General features: G+C 46.4%; 6 protein-coding genes across 10 annotated transcripts; 2 read left to right on the top strand and 4 right to left on the bottom strand.

The window, feature by feature from the left end:
• Positions 1-365: 365 nt before the first annotated feature.
• Positions 366-4,478, top strand: BDCG_16930 (uncharacterized protein; the record flags this gene model as incomplete). Its single annotated transcript, XM_045426111.1, has 4 exons — positions 366-515; positions 587-2,240; positions 2,535-2,777; positions 3,374-4,478. 4 exons carry the CDS (start codon positions 366-368, stop codon positions 4,195-4,197), a joined length of 2,871 nt encoding a protein of 956 aa, XP_045280872.1. The 3' UTR covers positions 4,198-4,478.
• BDCG_04418 lies at positions 2,391-11,242 on the bottom strand. 2 transcript variants are annotated; one of them, XM_045420080.1, is made up of 3 exons: positions 8,989-11,242; positions 5,936-8,915; positions 2,391-5,881 (listed from the first exon to the last, which is right to left on the bottom strand). In XM_045420080.1, exons 1-3 carry the CDS (start codon positions 9,357-9,359, stop codon positions 5,156-5,158), a joined length of 4,077 nt encoding a protein of 1,358 aa, XP_045276255.1. In that variant the 5' UTR covers positions 9,360-11,242; the 3' UTR covers positions 2,391-5,155. The 2 variants fall into 2 exon arrangements, with proteins under 2 accessions (XP_045276255.1, XP_045280871.1); XM_045420081.1 differs by having other exon boundaries at positions 5,936-8,912; positions 8,989-11,219.
• Positions 9,241-12,544, top strand: BDCG_04417. Of its 3 annotated transcripts, none has more exons than XM_045420079.1 (2): positions 9,241-11,647; positions 11,739-12,544. In XM_045420079.1, exons 1-2 carry the CDS (start codon positions 9,931-9,933, stop codon positions 11,849-11,851), a joined length of 1,830 nt encoding a protein of 609 aa, XP_045280870.1. In that variant the 5' UTR covers positions 9,241-9,930; the 3' UTR covers positions 11,852-12,544. The 3 variants fall into 3 exon arrangements, with proteins under 3 accessions (XP_045280870.1, XP_045280869.1, XP_045276254.1); XM_045420078.1 differs by having other exon boundaries at positions 9,241-11,954; positions 11,992-12,544; XM_045420077.1 differs by having other exon boundaries at positions 9,241-12,544.
• Positions 12,545-12,552: 8 nt separating this feature from the next.
• On the bottom strand, positions 12,553-13,323 carry BDCG_16929 (uncharacterized protein). Its single transcript, XM_045426110.1, has one exon. It carries the CDS (start codon positions 13,222-13,224, stop codon positions 12,931-12,933), a length of 294 nt encoding a protein of 97 aa, XP_045280868.1. The 5' UTR covers positions 13,225-13,323; the 3' UTR covers positions 12,553-12,930.
• A 1,133-nt stretch (positions 13,324-14,456) lies between these two features.
• BDCG_04416 (erp2,4) lies at positions 14,457-16,058 on the bottom strand. Its single transcript, XM_045420076.1, has 4 exons — positions 15,763-16,058; positions 15,422-15,610; positions 15,037-15,316; positions 14,457-14,899 (listed from the first exon to the last, which is right to left on the bottom strand). The coding sequence occupies exons 1-4, from the start codon at positions 16,024-16,026 to the stop codon at positions 14,889-14,891; spliced, it is 744 nt and encodes a 247-aa protein (XP_045276253.1). The 5' UTR covers positions 16,027-16,058; the 3' UTR covers positions 14,457-14,888.
• A 39-nt stretch (positions 16,059-16,097) lies between these two features.
• On the bottom strand, positions 16,098-21,697 carry BDCG_04415 (the record flags this gene model as incomplete). 2 transcript variants are annotated; one of them, XM_045420075.1, is made up of 13 exons in its annotated part: positions 21,341-21,697; positions 21,053-21,176; positions 20,633-20,777; positions 20,386-20,543; positions 20,118-20,307; positions 19,954-20,062; positions 18,948-19,899; positions 18,251-18,858; positions 18,087-18,196; positions 17,602-18,019; positions 17,215-17,529; positions 16,988-17,117; positions 16,746-16,852 (listed from the first exon to the last, which is right to left on the bottom strand). In XM_045420075.1, exons 1-13 carry the CDS (start codon positions 21,347-21,349, stop codon positions 16,746-16,748), a joined length of 3,375 nt encoding a protein of 1,124 aa, XP_045280867.1. In that variant the 5' UTR covers positions 21,350-21,697. The 2 variants fall into 2 exon arrangements, with proteins under 2 accessions (XP_045276252.1, XP_045280867.1); XM_045420074.1 differs by having other exon boundaries at positions 16,098-16,852; positions 21,053-21,684.
• Positions 21,698-22,087: the final 390 nt, after the last annotated feature.

The raw sequence follows: 22,087 nt of genomic DNA, 5'->3' as shown, positions 1-22,087 counted from the left end.
ATTAGGAGAGTTCGCTGCACCACCCACAAAACACTGTTTCTCGGGAGCTAGGAGCGTTTCTGTCAACAGGCGTGGTTAGACGCCTGGCTTCAAAAACTTTCGCAATCGCATAAATGAGTTCTTCCGTTTCAACTGGCAGACTCTACAAAAGACGAAGCCAGGCTGTTGTTTCAATCTGGCCGAACTTAAGCTGGGATTTTCTTCACGTGACTCCAATCAGGTGATTAAATGTCACGTGTAACTAATGTAATCCAGTGGATATCATAATTTTTGGGAGCCGCTAAGAGCCAACATCAACGACGTTAATAGCTTATCTACGCCCCGTTTTACCGCGACATGCAGATGGACATAGAGCTACGCCTATCATGACGACTCATCTGGTTGCTATTGCGAAAGCTACTTTCTCAGCTGGGCTCTTGCGACCAGATCCCACCTCCGTCTACCGCGATGAGATCGCCTTCTTCCACACGTCGCTCGACCGGGCAGTGACGCACTGCTCTCCAGGAAACATCCAGGTTTGAACAATGACTCCTCATGTCGGCGTTAAATGGGTTTACTAAATCGTTGATCCGGGTACCTCCACTAGATTTGCAAATCGTGGCTGCTGAAAAATGTGATTCCTTCTTCAACGAGGATTGGGGCTCTGGGCAAATACCTTGTCACTCTATCAGGATCTTTCGAACCTGGCGATAAATCACCGGCTGCTGGACAGGCCGCTGTTGAAGCCTCGAAGAATTCTCCAAAACGGAAAAGGCTGCATATCCTGTATTTGCTGAACGATTTGTTGCATCATACCAAATACCATGAACAGACAACTTCCGCCTTTTCAACTCTCAGTGGTTCCCTTCAACCATTCTTAGTTGACCTTATTAGCCTTGCGGCTGGTTTTTCTCGCGAAAAGAACCCAAAGCATCACAAACGATTGAACGATCTCCTGGATATATGGGCCGGTAATAGCTACTATAGCCGGGATTACATCAACAAGCTCCGTGAAACCGTGGATAACTCCTCGTCTCCTGGTGCACTGAATGCAAAAGTTGCTCCCAAAGATTCTGGTTCAGATACACCGAACAAGATCCCTCCAAGGGACGCTCCTTACGTAATGCCGGCGACACATGGAGACCCCTCTGCGCCATATCATGAGCTACCCGCGGGGAATCTAATGCCACATATAATTCCCAACTCGACAGCCCCAATCCGACCACAGGCAGTGAAACCTCTACAGTTTCTTGCAGGACCTGCTGATGAGTCTCTAGTCACGGCCGTAAAAAACTTTCTAAATGACGTCGACAAAATATATAACTCGAATGGGGAAGCGATGGATGGGGGAGACGATGTAGAGATTGATGAGCTTGGTCAGATCATTGTTCGTGACCCAGTGACGGGAGAAGTTGTTGACGGAGAAACGTACTATGGTTGGTCTCGTTCATTCTGCGAGAAAATGAAGAAAAGGAGGGATGGCAAACTTGGGCGTAGGAGCGAAAGTCGAAGTCTCAGTCCCAGCCGAAGCCGCAGCCGCAGCCGGAGTTATAGCGCACGGAAACGGCGACGATATAGCGATAACATGAGTGATGACGATAGGGGACGCTCTAGATCATCGGGTTCATCCAGATCAGGCAACCGAAGTCGGGGCGACTCCTACTCCCGCTCTCTTTCCCGCTCCCGTTCCCGCACAGCTCCAGGCCGCTCAGGACGTCCGAGATCACGGTCAAGATCGATATCTTACTCTCCTCGCCCCTTATCTCCACCGCCCTTTCCTTCACAAAATCAGAATGCTCCTTTCCCACCTCCAGGAACAGCTCCGCCTATCCCTCCTCCAATGTCATATCCCTTTAGCGGATCGCAACAATTCTCACCTCCCCATCCTCTACCGATCCCTGGTCCCGGTGGCATGTTTATTCCCCCTCCTCCTCCGAGACCGCCAGGGTATCACGGACCTTGGCCGCCTCCACCCCCACCTCCACCTTCTCAACATCATGGTGCAACGCCACCATTCCCACCGCCTCTACCACCTCCACTACCTGTGAATATGGGCGTGAATATGAATATTCCCGGCTTCCAATCTCCTGCTGGTGGCGGTGCGCCGCAATTCTCTTCTCATTCACATCCGTCTCACCAGCCACCTCCTGGATCATACCATTTCCCATCACCGCATACTCCTCAGGGACAGGGACCTGGGCGTCAGCCCTACTCTGGCGGAGATGCGAATGGCTCTGGTGGAAGTAGAGGCCGAGGAAATGGTACGAGTGGAAGAGGAGGGTGGGGGAGAGGTGGGTGGTATTGATTTGATTTTACGATTTTTAACTTTTTACCTTACATTGGCTGGTTGTGTGGGGGATTCATCTGAGCTTTTGGGACCACTGGATATACGAGAGAATTGGAGTCATATTCTTCAGACATATCCTGGTGAGCTGAAATTTTGTGATTGTTTACAAGGGCTTTCTTTGTAAAACAGTTTGATGCAGCATTGTAAGATTACTAGATGCATGAACTATGGATGCAAGTGAAGGGGATCTTCCTATAGTTGAATGCAGCAGATGAAGAGCAGCAGATGAAGAGCATTGAAAACATTATCAGCCTTTACCGATTCTCAAGAAATCTCTTTTGCGAGAAAGCCACTGTTATTTCCTCTGCCGCTCCCCGGATTCCACGAATCACGAGCACAGATTACTTAGTTTTCCACAGGCTGTATCGATCGGTGCTCCGGGAAGATAAGCACGACCCCGCTTCTGGCAAAGCGGTTATCGATCCAACGCTGTTGAAGATGAGAAAATCTGGTTTGCAGCTCTATTCTCATTGGATGCTCAAAAATTAGATTCTACGAAAGTATCTGTGGATGTCACTCATGTTCTAGCATACATCTGTAGCGTGCATGAATAGATATGCGCATCTTCCAACTTAAAGATTTCGAAGATATCAGAAAAACCACCCTTGTCCATATACGTATGTTACTTGAGCACAATTGAGGTATTTTGGCGGGGATTAGGGTGTGCTGGGAGCTGGGAGCTGGTGATCATTGTCAAGAAAGGGTTCGTTCCGTCTCCTGAGGACCGGGAATGACGAACCGTAGAACTCCTAGAAGTCCGTTCTTGAAAGCATAAAGAGCTCAATTTTCGGATATGAGAATCTCTGGATGTGCACATCCAATTACTATTCGAGACTTTCATTCCTACCCTTAACCTGATCGAGGAGGCTTGCAGCTGAAAAAGAGATTTATAGAAAGTGGATACAAGCCTTGCATAGATGAAAGTAAGCATGGGCGTGACGCTTTAAATAAATCCCACTGCCATGCCTGTGGTGCCTCAAAATCCCCACTCTCCAGTGTAAAGGCAGCTCACATATCAATCCTAGCTAGATTGATCTATCAATATAGCACACCCAACATCCACAAGAAGAACCACCCCCACCATCGCTATAGTCATGTCTAAATCCAATTCCCTCAAAGTTCTCCTCCTCCCTTTCCCAAACTTCGACACCTTGGACCTCTATGCTCCGATCGAAGTCCTGGGTAAGGGCGCGGCCATCGGCGGACTAGAGATAACATTTGACATCGCCGCAATTGTCCAACCAACTCTCAGCGCAGAGAAGGTCCCTGTTTATCCAAACCTCAGCATCTCCCAGGCGATGCAGCAGCTCGACCAGTACGAAATCGTCGTCCAGCCTGGCGCCGGCATATCCGAAGTAGAAAAGTACTTGGAAAATCCAGCGCAGCTTGGGTTGAGCCCGTCTAGCGTGAAGGAGCATCTACAACTGCTCTTAGCATTCTCGCAAACGACCACGCCGTCTCCGCGCGGCTGTAAACGCGTGTTCCTGTCTATATGCACTGGGGCGCTCGTGGCGGGGCTGGCAGGGGTTTTTAGCAATATGATTGTTACCACCCACTATGCGGGACTCGAAAAGCTGCGAGAATATTGTAGGATAGCGGGAGAGGGGACAGTTGTCGAGCCTGATATAGGAGATGGAGGTTATGAAGGGTACTCGAATGCGCAGCAGCAGTCGTGGAGGTGGGTTACTGTCGACCGTCCCCAGTTTGGGGCGAGGGTTATTAGCTCTGGGGGGATTAGCTGTGGGCTTGATGCATCGTTGTTTTTGGTGAGCGAGTTGGAGGTGTGGAAGGATGGGCAGCGAGAGAAGATTGGAGTTGCGAAGGCGCATAGGTGTGCGCGGATCATGGAGTATGCGTGGAGATGGGCTTAGTTAGTGGTCGCATCTAAGTTTCCTATTTTCCTTATCTCACATCTCTTTATAATAATTCTGGAGTATACAAGGCGGAGGAACGGTGGAAGAAGACTAGAAAGTTTCGTCATATTCCATCATGTTATTAATGTGGTCTCCAACTCATTATTTCTCCTTTATTCGTCTTGGAGTCTTCGCTGGGAGGATAGTGAATTCGATAATGCGCCGCGGTATAGTGAGTAGGTGGTTAATTGCATGAGTTTGATATCCATATAAGTATGTTCATGATGCTTATTGAGTCCAATTTCGCTCCTCAGTTCCAAACATCTGAACATGGTAGGTCGATTTCATATCATTGTCCTCAGTACAACTGGCAAGGGAGGATGCTATCAATGAAGGACCTCTCTCCGTGATTTTTTCAAACTACCCTTCAACGATGGTTTCTCCTCCCTACCACCCCACCATGCGGCACTGTGCCGCGCTAGAATGAATTATCCTGAAGCCGAAAGGGGAAACCGGGTCGGTCAATTTACAGGATGTTGACGTAAGTATTCAAAGAGCACGCCCACGATTCCACTGGCTGGTTAACTTCCACGCAAGTGCTCAATTGGTTAAGCGTAGGAAAATTTAGGGCTGAGAAACGGGCGCTAAACCTGACTAGTGCTGGCACTTTTTAGCTGGGTTGGGAGAAAAGTTGCGCAGGTATTTTAACTATCCTGAGCTCCGAAAGCACATCACCAGGAACTCCTAACAGAAACGAGCACAAAAAACCTCTCGATTCAAATACATTGACTGGTAGATGATTTAGAATCTTGGACAATGCTTATTGGTTTCTCTCACGCGTATCGCATTTATGCGCCGCCTACACTCTAGAGGCCAATCAGGAGGTCGAGAATCATTGCTCGTATTTCATATAGAAGTGGCATACGGTCAATCTTGATCGTCCCTCACTCAACTGTCTCCATATAACGGCAAAACTTTAATCGAAGCCTCCTCTCATAAATTTCAGCATAGTCCTTGTCGCCATCTCCTGATTCATTTCATCCCCCTCTTCCCAATTCGTCGGCTTTTCATCCGTCAGCACAGAGAGATCCACAGGCTCTGAAAGGTCAATTTGACTCAACTGCGCCATCGAGGTGCAGAGCCCGATTCGGTCCTCGAGGAGCTTCCTTCTGTTTCTCAAAGATATCCAGGCTGCATTTGAATCGGATATTCCGGCGCTTTGAAATAGGGGAACCATGGCCTCGAAGCAATCCAGTTTCGATAAGCTACTGATCTCGAAAGAGGATGATTTTTCGAGTTCGGACAGATGTACTTCAAAGGCAAATTGTGCTAGAAGCAAGGGAGTACTCTCCCCAATCTGGAATTCCCGATTGGACCACGTACTGGGTAAACCTAGGTCTTGTATATGCTTTTCGCTTAGCTGATCGACCCGCATTGTGATTTCTGCATCTGCCTTGTGGGCTAGAAGCGCAACCACCATTTCTAGGTGTCCTGTAATGCTGGCAATACAAAGCGCAGTCCCTAGAACAGGGTGAACATAGTTAATACACTCGGTAGTGTGGAAAGCTGCAAGAACGGCTTGGATAACCCTGGCTGAAATTTGAGACCTGTCGTTTAGCGCGTTTGAGGGGCAAAGCGCGAGAAGATGGAGGGCGCTCAGCTTTTGCGTTTTGTTGACAATGAATTCCACTTGACCGGCGGGCTAGGTAATACTTAGTTTCCATTACTGGGCAAGAAAAATGACCGAAACACTCACATTATTAGAATTGACATTTAGCTTCCGAAGGATATAGTCCACTGATTGCAATGTGGCCTCCGTATGCGTCAGAAGAAGTTCACCAAGGACAGTGATCCACTCTTCCCTCTTATCAAACTGATACAATGCGTTAATATCAGCACCTTTCTCCACAAGTAAATCCGAGAGATCAAAGTAGCGGTTTTTGATCGCAAGCGCTACACTTGAAGGACTTCCATCTGGTAATGGCTCGATAGCCATCCCAGATCGGATCAGATACTCTGCAACAAAAATTCCATTGCGCGATGTTCGTGGACGGCTCGCCGATAGCTGGAGCAAAGAGAACTGTCTTCCATTGCCAACAGTGCGTTTTACTCCCGTTCCTGCGCCACGGTTGACTAGAAGCCGAAATATGGCTTCATGGTTCATCAAAACTGCCTCTTCAATGGGTCTATGGTCAGGCGAGCCATTTGGATCTTGTCCCAATTCCAACAGTGCCTCCACAATGTCGGCATTCCCCAGCCTCACCTCCTGGCATAACTGCATGCCCTCGACCGGTTTCCCAAAATCCAGAGTTCTCCAATCTCGAAGTTTTTCGTGCCTTCGGCGTAAGATCTGAAGAGTTTGAAACATATCCCGCTTATACCTAGAACCGCAACGGACCAACCTACTTTGTAAGGTAGTCGGATCATATGGAGTTATACATCTTCCATGGGCAGCTTGGAGCATTCCGATCTCGTCAAATATGGGCTTTTTCTCCGGAAGCATTTGATCGATGTAGAGGAGCAATACTTCCAGAATGTGAGGAAGAGTGAGGACAGCCGCTAGTTCAGTCGGCGATTTAACAGTAATGTTGTCTTTATGCCCCACTTTTGCTAAGGGGTTCGCACCGAGACCAAGCATAACCTTCACTGCAGGAAGACTTCTCATCAATACAGCCCTCCCTAGCGGCGTTGTTGGAATGCCAAAATTGTCCTCCCAGTCGGCATTTATCATTCTAACATCCTTTCGCATTGTGCCGGTAGCATGTTCTATATTAGCACCAGCATCTACTAATGCTAATGCAAGCGGAGTCATCTTCTCAGGAGTGAAGCTGCAGAGCCAATGGAGGGGTACTTCTTCACCAAATTCTGTTCCACCTCCGTTAGCGCCGCGATCGAGGAGATACATGGCACAGTCAAAATGGCCACTGCGACAAGCACATACAAGGGGAGATTCAGCCATGGATTTATTTGGAAGATCAATGCAGCACAGATATGTCTCAACCATGTACTTAAGTGCTTTCAGTTTTCCCAAGGTTGCAGCCAGATGTAGGAGTCCGTGGCCCTTGTGGTTGACAAAGATTTTATCAAACTCGGATTTCTCAACCTGAGGGGACTCGGCGTTCTTGGTCGCAGAAGAATGTGAACCTTTCTTCCGTAAACAGGAATTATATGCAGTTCCAAGTTCGTCTTTGATCTGATCTTCAAGGATTACAGTGTCATTCAGATTGTAGCATCGGCGTAATTTTCGAGGGACAAAATGGGGCATACCAACCCCGCCTGCGATGGTCCTCCTGGCCCAATCAGCTTCCGTCAACATCATTTCCCATCGTTCTCGTTCATCTATACTAGTCAGTCTCGCTATTATTTCTCTTGCATCCTCCATACAATTGTGATGACCTCTTATAATGCCCCATCGGATGTACTCTTGCAGTTGGTCCAGCGTAAGAGATGGTGGCACAGAAAGAGCGGTGCTAACACGCCATAACCAAGCCATCGCCCAGTAGTCGACATCACCCTTATCATCTACATTGGCAGATTCATGTAGCCAACGGCAGGCTTGCTTCTCGTCAAATGTGACGCCAAATCCCGTTAGATTGCATTGGAACAAATAATATGCAGCTTTCCATGGCTGTAGCCCATCGGGGGTTCCAGGTCTCGTTTTCTGGCAAGCCTCCTTGAAGTCGCTGACGATCTGTTGTTGTTGAGTCCAGTCAAGAATGGTCCTTAATTTATCAGGTTCAAATAAAAATTCCGCTATATCTGGAGGTGATATTTTTGGTCGATGGCCTGGAGTATTTCTTTGGCAATCATAATCGCTGCCCAAGTTCCCAAGGAAGAAGCCAAGATTGTCAACGGTTAGTCCATGAGAACCCGGTGCCTCCATACTCTCGATCCTATCTCCTTCGTCATTTGCAGCGGCGACTCCCTGAAGAAACGAATCAATTTTACTAAAATGCATACCTCTCAGTGCTGCCTGGGCTCGGGGGAGAGATCTATCCATTGGGTCAACAACGATTGTTTGCAGTAGCACATATAAGATCAATGCCAGTGCGTTCTCATTGATTCCATGGTCTGAAGCATAAACCTGAGTACTGCATACGGCCTTTAGAAGGATGTCATTGTTGAGTTTTAGCTGCTGGAGCAGTCTCTCAGACGATTCCGTAGGGTTAGAATCCAGTCCCAATTCCGTTGCAATATTTCTTCCGTCAATAAACGCTCTCCACACCAACAGTCCGAAGGAGTAGACATCCGTCTGCTTTATTCCATCAGCGGAGAGTCGGTTTGAAGATTCAGGTGCCTGGCACGGGTAGGTTCCCATCGAAAGATATGACAAGTCACGCTGGTCAATATCCATTACCGCTCCGCCGAAATCAGCCAATTTTGCAGTGTATGGCTGCCCTTTAGGGATGTCATATTTGTTGACAAAAATAAGAACATTTTCATGCTTCAGATCGCCGTGGACGATTCCGCATGCGTGAAGAATAGCAAGCCCGCGAGCAATATCATGGCACAGTTTCTGTTTGATGGCAAAATGCAGTGGGGGTCTGTAGACTTGGAGATCGTGGAAGGAACCGAATGTGGCATATTCGATAATTACTTTCGGATATGCAGAATCTGATTCCGCAGATGATCCCCATCCGAATCCCAACAGATGGACAATGTTGGGATGATATCGCAGCGGTTTGTGTAATAACGCGCGAAGTTCAAGGGACACATCACTCCAATTGTTCCGACTACTGGTTGGAGTCGTATGTTAACATCTAGAGTCAATGAAAGCGAAAGATACAATAAAATAATACAACTACCAACCTTGAATTGGGCCTTTCGCGGACGCTCTTGATAGCAATATACTTCCCCCATTTAGAGAATTGTCGGGACAAGGATACATCATTCTCATGAACTCCGGCTATCCATTCAGCACGTTCGACGATAAAGGAAGCGCCTGATCCTATTTTCTGCCTGGATAACGCTTTGATTCCGTTGTTGTCATCAACAAAGATCGAGTCATCTGTACGAAGTGCTTTCTGTAAATGCGAAGCATGGCATATGAAAGATGCAAGACTTCCCTGAGGCGACCATTCTGGGTCCCGAGAGGAGCCTGACGTCTGCGCCTCCGTCCTATAACCGGAAGCTTCCGTAGGCTCGGACGTGAAAGCAGACTCGTAGAGTAGTGTTGTCATGATAGCCCGATGCAGTAAACCCAATTAATGTCACCAAAAATCGACACATGGGATATCAGCAACCTCTTCTATTTATCTCCCATCCTCTTCGTTTTCCGCTCAATGTATATATGTATTGGACACCTTTAAAATGCGGCCTTACCCCTCCAAAGCATACTCTCTACGGAGTATTCAGCCTCAAGAGCCCACGCATGAAAGCGCCTCCAAGCCATCTCGCTTATGAACCGGCCCACCGAATGCAATCGTGAAACCCACACCAGTGACAAGCCCTCGAGGGTGTATTTTTTTTTCCCCCGCAGCGTGGCAGCACAGATAGTCTGTTCTGGCCAGCACGAGGCTGAAATAAGAAGCGTGTTCATCCTTGGCGGAGAGAAGGCTGAATGCCATCCTAATAGATAGAAGACGTTAATAAATGAGTTGGCAATTCCCACACAATGTGATCTATACAGCTGAATGCAATAACTGAAGCGAAGTGAGGTTGAACGTTTGACGTCGAAATAGGGTCGTCGGAACACTGCAGGTCGCGCTAGTCTGGCATTTTATATATATATATTTTCCGTTCCCGACGACAATGCTCGACCCAGGCTCGATTATTGCATTGACTCTCCTCGCATATCAAGGCGCAGACCATGCGTGGCACATATTCCAAGACACACTACACTACGCTTCAGATTCAGAAGACTTAATCCTCCAACTCGAACTTGAACGCTTCCGTTTCCAAACATGGGCCAAAAATGCTGGCCTGGAGGAGGGCGAACTCTCTCCCGGCTTACTTCCCGTCTACGAAATCGTGGAAAGAACATTAAAAGTGATTGGCCAACTATTTGAAAATGCGGATGAGCTACGGGAGAGGTATGGACTTTGTGCCTCCCAGTCCGAAGCGCTGGAACCTGACAAAGTGAAGCGATTCATCACCAAGATGAGAAAATCACTTCGAGCGAGTGGCATTAAACTCGATGTTAGAGGAGAAAGTGAAGAAATAAATGGAAATGAACAGTCCTATGCATCTGAGGTAGGTCGACCTGTCGGGCGGGCAAAACGACTGCGATGGGGTGTTCGGGATAGGAAGCAGTTTCAGAAATTGATAACCGACCTCGAATCACACGTCGAAAAGCTCAATCAATTACTTTCAGAAACCCAACAGAGATCTTTAATAGAAGATCGGAAAAGAATTGATATTGTCTTTGTGGGGAATGCCAATGACAATGGGTCTCTTCAGTGGATCCGAGATGCTCTTGGACAAGAGCCACAGACTTCATCAATTCGTGCATTGGTGGAGCGAAAAGCACTGGCAGGTGGGCGGCCTGTAACGACACGCTCCGGCCCGGCAGCTCTCAGCCCCTTGACGCTGAACGATTTCTCGATTCCTCCTGGATATCATGGGCAGAGCCGTTTCATAGCTAAAAGCATCGAACCCAGCGAATATGTCCTGCTGGAAAAGAAGTCCTATGGTAGTGATATATCCGTGCAAGATAAGCAGATTCTAACAATGAGAGTGAACCGTCTCGTTCTCTTATTAAGCGCGCACAAATCTCCAGATTTTCAAACTTTACAGGCAATTGGACTTATTCACGATCCGGCAAACCTTTGCTGGTGGATAGTCTTTAAATTTCCAATCACGGGCATACCAATGATTACCCCGAATGCGGTCTTGGCCCAACCAGTATCGCTCCTCGCACTGCTAGAATCGAAACTGCGCCCACCATTAGAAACGCGACTTTGTCTCGCCAGCAAGCTCGCCATTACGTTGTCCGAGCTCTACGGCAGCGGTTGGCTGCACAAGAATATACGAAGTGAAAATATCGTCTTTCCAGCCCTGTATGGAGGGAAGTCGAACAGCAAAAGGGAACCATTGTCGCCCGGTATCAACTCTAGCTTGCTCTTGTCACCGCTCGTTGCAGGTTTCCATTACTCCCGCCAGGAGACGGAGACACAAACAATTGACAAAAACCAGTTCCATGACGACATCAGGCCAGTGATCTACAGGCACCCGAACTACCAGGGTGAGGCGGCCCAGGGATACCGGATTGATTACGATATCTACTCGTTTGGGCTGGTTCTGTCAGAGATCGCGTGGTGGGTACCTCTTTCGTCTTTCCTAGATGCGAAGGTGCCCATTGAGTCCGCTCCAGCGTCGATATCGTCATCGACACAAATCCGGTCCTCCACCACTACCACTCTAGCTATTAGCAACCCCGCTACTGCGGTACAGCTTTCCTCCAGTATGAAACGTTTCCAGCGGCCGGAAGCGCTAGAGCTTCGACGACGTGTGATCTCGCGAGCGGACCGTGAGTTGGCGTTCCGCGTTGGCACCCCATATTTTGATGTTGTAAAATGGTGTTTGGAGTACGCTGATCAGCACAATGATGTCGTCGATAGCACAATATGCAAGAACGCTGCGGCTGATACCGTTGCTGCCGCTACTGCAACTGAGGGTTTTACTGATTGGCACCCAGCATTGGAATTTTACAATCGGGTTGTTGTCCCGCTGAGGAAGATTGCCAAAATTGAGTGATGCATGCTTATTACTTGCATGTGGCCTCAATGACGTCACATCAAGGGAATTTTCCGGCTGTGGGCAGTAGCGTCGATGAGGTGAGCAGATGAGTCCTACTATTGTGGTTTTTCCTAGTGTGTGGAAGGGAATGCAGGATACGAGATCGTCGTCGATATTGATTGGGTTTCAGGAATGTATGACTTTTGGCAAACGGATTAGGAGATGCGGTAGGATGGGAATGATGTTTTTGCTCACATGTAATGCTTTTCAAGCATTATTGGTGACTCTTACCTGGATGATGGGCAAGATTTACTGTCTCCTATTTTGCGATTCAGTATCGTCTAGATCTGCGAGCTTGAACTTAGCGGGTGTATTGGTCAACCCTCTGCCATTTATATGAGGAACAATTTGCATATCACTAGGACTCCATGTAAATATGGTCGCGCCCTTCGGATGACATTATAAATATGTACGTACTCCATCGTTGGTGGAAACGGAATACGAATATAAACGGTAGAGTAGAAAACAAAGCATATTTAAATCAGACTATAGTATATAAGGCCCTAAGCGATGATCTGAAATTCGAAGCCAAATGAAATAGATGGTAGATCGCTACATGTTTCTTTTAGAGAAATTTGTAGATAACGCTGTAAGAACCCCAAATTGGAAATATGTGCCCAGCGTCAATGTCAATACAAAAAAAAAAAAAAAAAAAAAAAAGGAAAAAGGAAAAAGAAAGAAAGAAAAGAAAGCGGACGAAGTTGGTCATAGATCTGCAACGCAATCTCATGTGCGCGTAACCAATACCTTGTACACATTGCTCCATCTACCAATGTTGGATGGGACTAGGTGCAGAGGGCTAACGCGTTTTGAAGCCCTTTAGAAATCGAGCATTCCCTAGGTAGGGTAAAAGACAGCGATGACATGCAAACGAAGACGTCAATGTGCGTGATGTATGAAGGTAAAGAAAAAGCATGCCCAAATAAATTGATGAAGACATATCCAATGCCATCATCTCCCGGATGGGACGTTTTCTTCTTTCCGTAATTTCAAATTTAATGGTTCCCCCGCCTATCAAGATGACAGATTTGACTGTTCTTTGTTGTGTTGACTGACCCGCGGCGAGCGGCCAGTGTCCCCGTTTCGATCGCTGCCGTCTTGGCCAACTACTGATGGAAGCCTTTCGTTCTGCCGCTGTGTATGCCGGTGCATAATTCTAGAGTAATCCTCCAACGTTTGTGCCTCGTGGAGCGAGTCGGAGGTCATGATGGAGGAGGGAGCGTCATCTTGGCGCCCAGGAGATTGTCGATGACGCTCCGTCGAGCCAGGATGTGATCCTGCCATAGCCGAGCGCCTATAATCCTGCATATGAAAAAGGATGGATAGTTGGGGGGGGGGGGGGAGGTTGCGGGAGAGAATGGAAATAGGTGCTGTTAGATGCTTTGTGATTTGTGAGATTTTGGTTCTTTTACTGAATATAGAAGCATCAGGGCCAAATAGTCCAAGATCAATAAGTAACATATAAGAGAAATGCAGCACTATAAGCCGGGAAGCTGTTGTGGATGGTTATTGTTTAAGGGGTTGAGAAAGGCCATAAATGATAGTCCCTCCAACTTCCACACAAGCCCAATAGGTTGGGAGTGGCGCTGGAGAGAATTTAGCCAGGTCATCCTGCTCTTATAATAAGGCCTCAAAATAAGAAATCCTGCATAAGGCGAAAAAGCTAAGAATATGCTTCACCGGAATATCCAGTGCGTGGATAAATGCCGGAAGTATGGCCCACAAAAAGCAGGTAGAGCATGAAGTAGGTTATGAAATGGCTGGGCGTCAGGGTATCAATGGAAAAGACCTAAGCGAAAATATCGTAGGGTATAAGAAAAAAGGAAATGAGAAATGAGGAATGAGGAATGAGGAATGAAGAAGTGATATCACTACAGGCAGAGGGAAAATATCTGCACAAGGTACCAGCTAAACCATGGCGGTGACAAGCTTTACACCTTCCACACCATGCAGGCAGGAGACCAACAGTGATAAAATGCCAAGTGTGCGGAGGTCAAGGATATGTTGGCCTCCACAAGTATGACGTCCAGGAACGGAAGTATGTAACCCAGTTCGTTGAATATCCTGTTATCTGATCTTCTTGCGGGGCAAGTAGTCTCGTATGCAACCAAACTGCAGGATGGCGGTCAAAGGCCTCGCCACGTGCTATTCATTGCTATAGAACGCGTTATAGTAGCTAAAAACCCTAAGACCCGCGCGGTGGAGAGGCTTCAAGGTTAACGTATATAACAAACTACCCTTGGCAAAAGAGAGCACTTGTGATCCTACATTATATATGATTAGCCGCCTGCAAGATTGACATTCTGGTTTCGACTCTATCCAAAGACCCACACTCACCACAATGACAATTGGAATTGGAGTCTTGAACCCATAATAAAAAATGTAATGTCTATTAGCCAGGTAACTAGTGGATAGGATATGCATTGTTGGCCTTTTTTGATAGTCACAACTGGTCACCACCTGAACATTCAAGGTGAGGTTGGTTTGCAGTCGATGAGGCGACCTCATCATGACATCATTATCCAGCCTCAACACACTATCACGTGATTATATTGCTGCGCCACAATGATCCATTCATGATGTTAACGGAGTAGAATAAATCTCGATCTTCACATGCAGGGAGGGAGAAGGTTGCACAATGCCACAGAAATGGAAAATCCAGCTTGCCTGTACGGTAATTTAAGAGTAAAATATATAAATAAATAACTAGCCAACACACACATGACAATTGCAACGAGGATTTAATCGGACAGGTATAATAAAAGTAGTAGAGACCCTTATAAACTAAATGAGGCTCTATCATTATAACAGATTCTGCGTGCCAGCCGAACTATCAATAATATATGAATATGAACAAATTCATTCTCATTTATACCATAAATTAATATAAGAAAAGCCCATGTCGTCCTGTCGCTGAATGTAAAGTCAATTCAAACAAGAAAGAAAAAAGATCCCCGCCGATAGCCGCTTTATCATACGTAGCCTAAAGAGAAGCAACAAATATCGAGTATTAGCAATTCTATATTTGGAAAAAGAATGACAATGGCTCACTACTTTGGGGAGATAATCCTTTGAAGCCATTGAAAGAAGGGAGAAGTAGTAGAAGACGAAAGGGCATACCTTTCCTCGCGCCCTGGAAAAAGAACCGAACAATAAACACCTGCAATCCGGCCATTGTCATCATCATCAAACCCTCGATAACGCTAAATTTGAAAATTCGCTGCTCGGTACTGCGGACAGTGCTGAAATTGCGGTTCTCGCGCGTTCGGAAGTACTTCTGGTTTCGACTGATTGTCGCCAGCTGGCCTGAGATCTTAAAGATGGATTCTTCGAGTGCAGACGCTTGTTCGGGAGGCGCCCCCTGCTTCGCCGGGAGTTTGGTCTTTTCTTCATTCTCGACCTGTAGCAAGGGAAAAACGAAGCGCATGACGGTTAGGTATAACAAGGTCCAGCAAGCTCTTACACGCATACATAGTGTGAAAGATGCGGGGAACAAAAAACATACCGCAATCTCAAAGTCCACCATCTTCTCCGCAAAAGTTGACATCTCATTGTCAAAGCAGAACCGGTACTCGCCTGCGGTATCTGCGCTGAAGACAAAGTCGCCCTGTCTCTCTCTGTGTCCGTCGACAATTACCCTCTCGCCAGGACCAACCACTGAGTAATCGACATCGAAGGAACCGCCAGATTGTACCTATAAAAGAAAAGAAAATATCACACAGAAGTTAGTCGGCAGTTCATATGATGCACATTTGCTACGACAAGCTAACGATTCAAAACCCAATGACCCAAAATTCCCCTTTATCCCAGACACCATTTTTAAAAAGCTGTCGAATGTATACTAACCGCAAAATAAAATGCAATCTTCGCCGGCGGCTCATTGACATACGAATAGAAGCAGGCCTTCTCACTCGCATCGAGCTTGTATGTGAGGGCAGTTGCGGAGACGAGGGTGAACCCGTAGGCCAGCAGGCTGAGTGCAACTGTATGTAACCGCATTGTTACAATGGGCCGGGCCTCGTGCGATGTCGTGGGATTGAGAGTTAGTCGTTTGTAGATGGTGAAGAGTAATAAATAAATAAATGTCGACAGGTAGCTTTGTTGTTCCATTTGGCCATTTGGCCCGAACAGGGGGTTTGTTTGCACTGTTTGCATACTTAGTTAACTCAGTTATCTGTGACATAAGCAACATATTACGACCCAAAAAAAAAGGTTGATATCAAGAAGATGCGCAATTCGAAACCAATAATGTTCCTTATCATTCAGGTCCAGCTCCAACACATCCCTCTACCCCAAACACTGACATTCATGTTCAGGCTCATGAGCCAGAAAAACAGCACGGAGCATGAAACGGATAAGACAGTCCGGAGTTCCATTAGGATGATTGCGGAAATCCAGATCTGGCTCATTTGTCATTTGCGTCCTCTACTGTCATCTAACTAAATAAATTTTATATCTTCGCATTCGTATGAGAACGCGAGGCGTAAAGGCCCCTGTTTTCGGTTAAAATATTCTCGGACATAGCAAGTACTGCAATACAACAGTTCTTATCTCAGTTTTTGATATAGAGAAATTATGTCGAGATTGAAAAAAGAAGGGCGGAAAGCAACTACCTCCGTACGAACGAGAAGAAGGAAGAAGTAAGAAATATTGGGATGAAGAAATACGGGGAGAGTGAAAAAAGAAGAGAAATAGGAATGGAAACAGGTCGAAATTATAGAGGATAAAACCACCATATAGCGCGAAAAACGAAGACAAGAATCGAAATAAAATAAAGTAAAATAAAATAAAAGTAACATCAAACGCCTGGCCCATTTTCAATCATGCGTCTATCGAATAAAGAAACTTTCACTTCTCCAGAAGCTTCTGTTCTTATTTACATAATCCAGCGCGAGCGTTTCTTGTGGCTCGGTAACTAGATCTGCCAGAATATCGTCTGTAAAACGGACCATAGTGAAAAAGAGAAACAGGTTAGCGACAGAAAAATAATACGGCATCAGGGTTGACAGTGTCCAACCCGTTGGAGAAGAAAAAGGAAAGGATGAATGAACTTCTAAAGGAGACGACGTACCATCTTCAAGATATCTTGGGACACAGAATCCCTGACGTATGGCCATGGCAAACTTGATCTTCTCAAGCTGCTTGCCTCGAAAACCTGTTCGTTTCGAGAGCCGTTCCTTTGTCTGCTTGAAGATCTCGCCCTATAAAGTGTAAGTATGGTTAGCAATGTATTTTCATGGTGTGCAAGAGGGTTGGAGAGCGGTATCTGGGCTCTGAAAAACATGGATATATCCGTACCGGCTTCACAACAAATCTAAACGGGATACCATGCGGCTTGTTGGGATCCTTATCGAAGTGGAAACAGTCAAGCGTGAATTCACCTTCTTGCATCTCAAGTTCCTCCTGTGGTATCCTCTCGATGTAGAGGATCACATAGTCTGAGAGGCTGAGAATGGAGAAGTGTTCAGGGATTTCTTTCAACACCTTGCCGCCATAGACTTCATAAACACGCAGATTTTGGGACGTCTCCTCATCGAGATTGGCCCTCTTCTTGAAGCTCAAGACGAGGTCACCAATGGTGCCGTTCCTAGCGACGAGAACATCAAATGGTTGCTGCACCAGATAGAGTTTGTCAGACAGCCAGAACATGAACGGTTAATCAATTGAAGGGGAAGAAAAACAAACCTCTTTGGCAACGCCATCTGGTAGCCAAGTGACCTTTATTATTTTCTTCGTTTCATATTCGCTTAGACTGGTTTCCAAAACTTCGTAATAAAGGGCATCTGGTCGATGCGGGGCGTATCCGTAACTTGAATACTGGCCGGTGAGTATCTGTTGGAGATTTTGTGGCGCATTTCGCTTAATGAACGGCTTGGGTTTTCCACTGTTCTGTAGCACAGGCGCAAATCGTATATGAGTCGGGTCGACATTCAAATGTTCTCCAACTTTCGTTGTCCATTGCTCGTATGTCATTTTGCGGCTGAGTGTCAAATCGAAAGTTACGCTATCATCCGGCTTTAGGGGAGCGAATTTGACTGAGATTCGATTGAGGAGGTAGTCATAGTATTGTCTGGCGTCTGTGTACAGGACAGTAGGAGGGAGTCTACGTGAGGAATTAGCATTTATAAATAAGAAAAGAAGGAAAAATGAATATTCAGGGTTATTCATACTCAGAATCGCTGACTTGGCGTTGGAAGCAGATGATATCACCGTCCTGTATTTCCGACTGGTGGAACGTCTGTTTAGACTTCATTGGCTCGATCATGGAGTGTTTGATTTCCTAGTTGTTCTGGTAAGCCCTACGAGTCGTGGAATGTGGGAAATAAACACATACCTCATATAATAGGAATGGGGTTCCTGCCGGCCAATTCATAATATCCAGTATTGGGCCAGCCAGTTCTGACACTTTCGAGTGCTTTCGAACAAAAACATGACCAACTCCAGTTAGAGTTTGCTGGAGAACATCAAAATGCTTCAGGAAGACAAGGCTTGTCGCATTACTGCCTTGTGTTTCCGGCCAAGTTGTTTTTCCATCCGCTGCGATTTCTCCTTCTTCAACAAACAAGCCGAACTGGTTTCCCTTGGTGCCAAACCGATCGAATGCCTCCTCAACAGACATATCGAGATCCTTCAAGGGTTGATCAGGGCGAGTAGTTTTATTTTGACGGTTAACCATTACCCACAGCCTGATATGCTCTGGCTTCAATCCTCTTTCATCGGCAATCTCAGCCGCAAACTCGCCAACCGTTTTGGTCCTGAGGACACGGTACATTTTGGCAGCTGCGGGATTATTAGGCTCCAAATCCAGGCTGGTCAAATCGAATCCGTGATGAGACTTGAAGGACTCATCGGTTAACAACCCAACGTTCATATAAAGATGCTGTTCCTCTCGCTCCTTTTTCTTCCGCGCTAATTCAGCACGTTCTTCATTAAGGCGCTTTTCTATTATGATTTAGACGGGGTTAGCAATCGTAGATTTGGATAATTTTTTAATTTATTGGCAAAAAGGAATACACAATAGAACGACGTACCGAGGTGTGCAGGTACGTCATCTTTCTTCAAATCAACGAGGACCTCATCCACTCGAGATTTCCTGATGTAAACCAGCATGTACGCGTTCATTGAGCGCTTTGTGGAGTAGCCTCGCATATATGGCTGTCTGACTCCGGCCGTCCCATTAGCGAGGTTGGGATATTCTCCACCGAAATTTTCTTCTAAGGTCTCTTTCATGGTTGAGCGAATAACTTTGTCGTCGTCAAACCTATAAAACACACTATCCTTTGTTGGACGTAGATATGCATAGTAGTGCCCAGCATTGAAGTCACCGCTATGTACAAGAACGCCGTGAAGTTGATAGATCCAAGGTTCCGATTTATCCGCATCCTCGGAAAGGTACGGTGCCGCGTCAAACTCCTCTGGGAATTCAAGCCTGTCATTGATTTTCATCATCGCGTCTCGGTTGATGTCATATTCAAATCGTTTGAGGTGCAGGTGAAGAACGGGAGGGAAGCTCTCGAATATCACGCCCTTTTTTGCCTCTTGAAGTTTATAAGGCTCTCCAGCATCATACTTGTTCTCGCCTTCCAATGTTTCCACCTGAATATAATCTTTGAAGCTGTCATCAAGCGTCCGGTTACCCCGAACGTTCAGCTGGATATCCCAAAAGTCCTCTATTCTGGACGACTCATAGTCAACGTGAATGCAAGATATATACGTCTTTGTCTTTCCAACGAAAAGTGAAGGGAGTGCTTTTTCAGCAGGAGTGCCCTTCATTTGTCCTTCCAGTTTGTCCATCAATAATCTTGAAAGCTCTTGGACATCCTGTTGTTCAAAGGTATGTCTCGATTCCCAGCCGAAGGAGGATGTGAGTTCGGCTGTCGACACTGGAAGATCGCTAGTTTGGAGATGGTAAAATAGTCGTTGAAGGGTCCACGCGGAATTTGACTTATTGGCGTCTTGCTCCGTGGGTATTTGATACACGGCCTACCACCTCGGATTCAGCGGATGTTGTTAGCACGGGGCCAGATGGAGTCTCACCTTTCGGAACGAGTTTGTGAAAAATAAGGACTGTAGTAATGAATTTAGATAGCAGGTGGCGCCCTGGTTTCTGAGCCCAACCATCCCAGTTTCCTTCTTCGAGTCATAACTGCAGTGGGTTGTTAGCTGGGTAGAGTTGAAGTGGCAGGACGCGATATACAGACTTTTGGAAACTATGCCATAAAACCCCTGTTGGATCCTTTACAACGCGGACGTATGCGGTAAGGTTGGCGGCCTCATTTTCTACCAAGGGAGTACCTTTCTCGTTGAAAGACTGCTGGAATAGTTTCCGCAGTTCGCAAAACCGTGTAAAACCCCAGTCTGCCTCTTCTGCGTTGAAGCGGTGGTGTGCGACTAGAGAGCCGAAAGATAGCCGGGGTCCAGGTGTTAGTTGATATATCTTATTTTGGAGGTAGAAAAGGAGCTGCATACCATGTGTAATATACAGGGAAGGATCGTTTTTATTCCATAGGACCAACGCAAACTGTACACAAGCATACCAACCATCCGGAGGTGACTTCTCATAGCCGTGTTCGAGATAGAACGATGCATGTTCGACGCCGTTTCCGAATGGGAAAAACAGAACCCGCCTAAAATTCCCGGGGATTAGAAAGCAAGCTCTCACTTCGTAAACGATCGCATAACGGGTTGGGGACTGGAATCATCAGGAAAAACGCACCATGGAGCTCCTCCGCATTCAAAAACCGGACCATGTTCCTTTCGCCGCATTTTTGTCCAGTTCTCGATGTTCCATGTGTGATATGTCTGGGCTTCTGTTTCTAAATCCGGATTCTCGGGTAGCACCTTTGCCATCATCGCCTCATCTACAAACAGGATGGTTTGTTAGAATATAGACCAACCCAAAGAACATGACACTCCATCACAGGATCCATTATGGCAGAGGAGGGGGGGCTGCGTGTCGGTGTGCGGCGGGTGGCGGGCTGCCGACAAGAGGTTTGCAGCAAGGTCAAGCGGGGCATCGCAATCGATAAGGCACCGTACGCGGTAGAGACGAGGGCTTGGATAATTCGTATTGCCATGGAGGAAAGAGAGGAGCAAAGAAAGGGAGAAAGAAAGGGAAGGGAGAGCAAAAACATACAGTCGTTAGCCAGAGGCTCCGGTTCGGGCTCACTGGCGGATCCCGGGGGTGAAACGACGACGACATCAGAGCGGTCATTACCGTACTGGTCGTAGCCATCAACAATCATATCATTATCCGTAAGCTGCAGATTATCCATTAACGAGGGCATGTCAGTCGTATTTCCATCATGGTCGCCCATAGTGGCTAAGGCTGGTGGTTGAAGACCGGGGGAGGAGGTTTGATACGGCATGGTGTAGTTATTATAAATATACAGATGAAGAGAAAGGATCCAGGGAAAGCACTCACGTTGTCCATTATTTGCGGGCAGGATATCGCCGGGGCAATGGCAAAGTGCGGCTTGTGCCTCTTGGGGCCCGAAAATTCAAGACACAGAATCAAAAAACAAACAGGTAGACACTGTGTTGTGAACAGATGTTGCTGGTTGGAGCGAGACCGGGGATAGATAAATAGGTGGAGAGTAGTTGGTGTGGATGTTGCTTTTTTATTTCACTTTTTTTTTTATTATTTTTGATTGTATTGATTTAAATAAATAGTCGACTTAAAATATCGTTTCTCCTGCAGCCAGATCAGTGTCACAGGGCTGAGTGGCGGGAATTCTTCTTGTATTTAACAGCGAAGTCTAATATCCGACATTTAAATATCATATTTATCATATCAACTTAATAAGTGTGAACCTTGTTATAATAGTTAGTTTAAATACTTAGTTACCTCTATTCACAACGCAGAAATGGTGACTTGAATAAATACACGGAAATATTTAAATATTTAAGCCGCTGCTGGTGGGAGAACGAACGCCTTGTTCCGGCAGTATTTGAGTCGCAAGCCACTTCTGATATTAAATAATATTCTACACTGTCACGATGGCATTCTGAGATATATCAGTTGGTAATTTATATCTTCAAGTACACATGCGGCAGCTATACGTTATATCGCGCGCTATTCATGGATGTAAGTGGCAACTGAATGCTGTAGAAGTTGGCTTGTAAAGTGTCTTTTGATAAATATTATTATAGTATAAATTGCTCATATATA

This window comes from Blastomyces dermatitidis (genome assembly GCF_000003525.1).
Source record: "Blastomyces dermatitidis ER-3 genomic scaffold supercont1.4, whole genome shotgun sequence".
NCBI lineage: Eukaryota > Fungi > Ascomycota > Eurotiomycetes > Onygenales > Ajellomycetaceae > Blastomyces > Blastomyces dermatitidis.
Note: the sequence above shows the minus strand (reverse complement) of the source record. Positions and strands in the feature narration are given on the sequence as shown.

Bases quoted from the DNA above. Each gene is read 5' to 3' on its own strand.
- BDCG_16929 (XM_045426110.1), bottom strand. From the start codon at position 13,224: ATGCAGGATTATAGGCGCTCGGCTATGGCAGGATCACATCCTGGCTCG.
- BDCG_04417 (XM_045420078.1), top strand. From the start codon at position 9,931: ATGCTCGACCCAGGCTCGATTATTGCATTGACTCTCCTCGCATATCAA.
- BDCG_04416 (XM_045420076.1), bottom strand. From the start codon at position 16,026: ATGGAACAACAAAGCTACCTGTCGACATTTATTTATTTATTACTCTTC. The intron at 15,611-15,762 runs GTTAGTATACAT...TTTCTTTTATAG, and splicing joins AGATTGCATTTTATTTTGCG to GTACAATCTGGCGGTTCCTT. The intron at 15,317-15,421 runs GTATGTTTTTTG...CCCTTGCTACAG, and splicing joins TGGTGGACTTTGAGATTGCG to GTCGAGAATGAAGAAAAGAC.
- BDCG_04418 (XM_045420080.1), bottom strand. From the start codon at position 9,359: ATGACAACACTACTCTACGAGTCTGCTTTCACGTCCGAGCCTACGGAA. The intron at 8,916-8,988 runs GTTGGTAGTTGT...GACTCCAACCAG, and splicing joins CGCGAAAGGCCCAATTCAAG to TAGTCGGAACAATTGGAGTG. The intron at 5,882-5,935 runs GTGAGTGTTTCG...AGTATTACCTAG, and splicing joins TAAATGTCAATTCTAATAAT to CCCGCCGGTCAAGTGGAATT.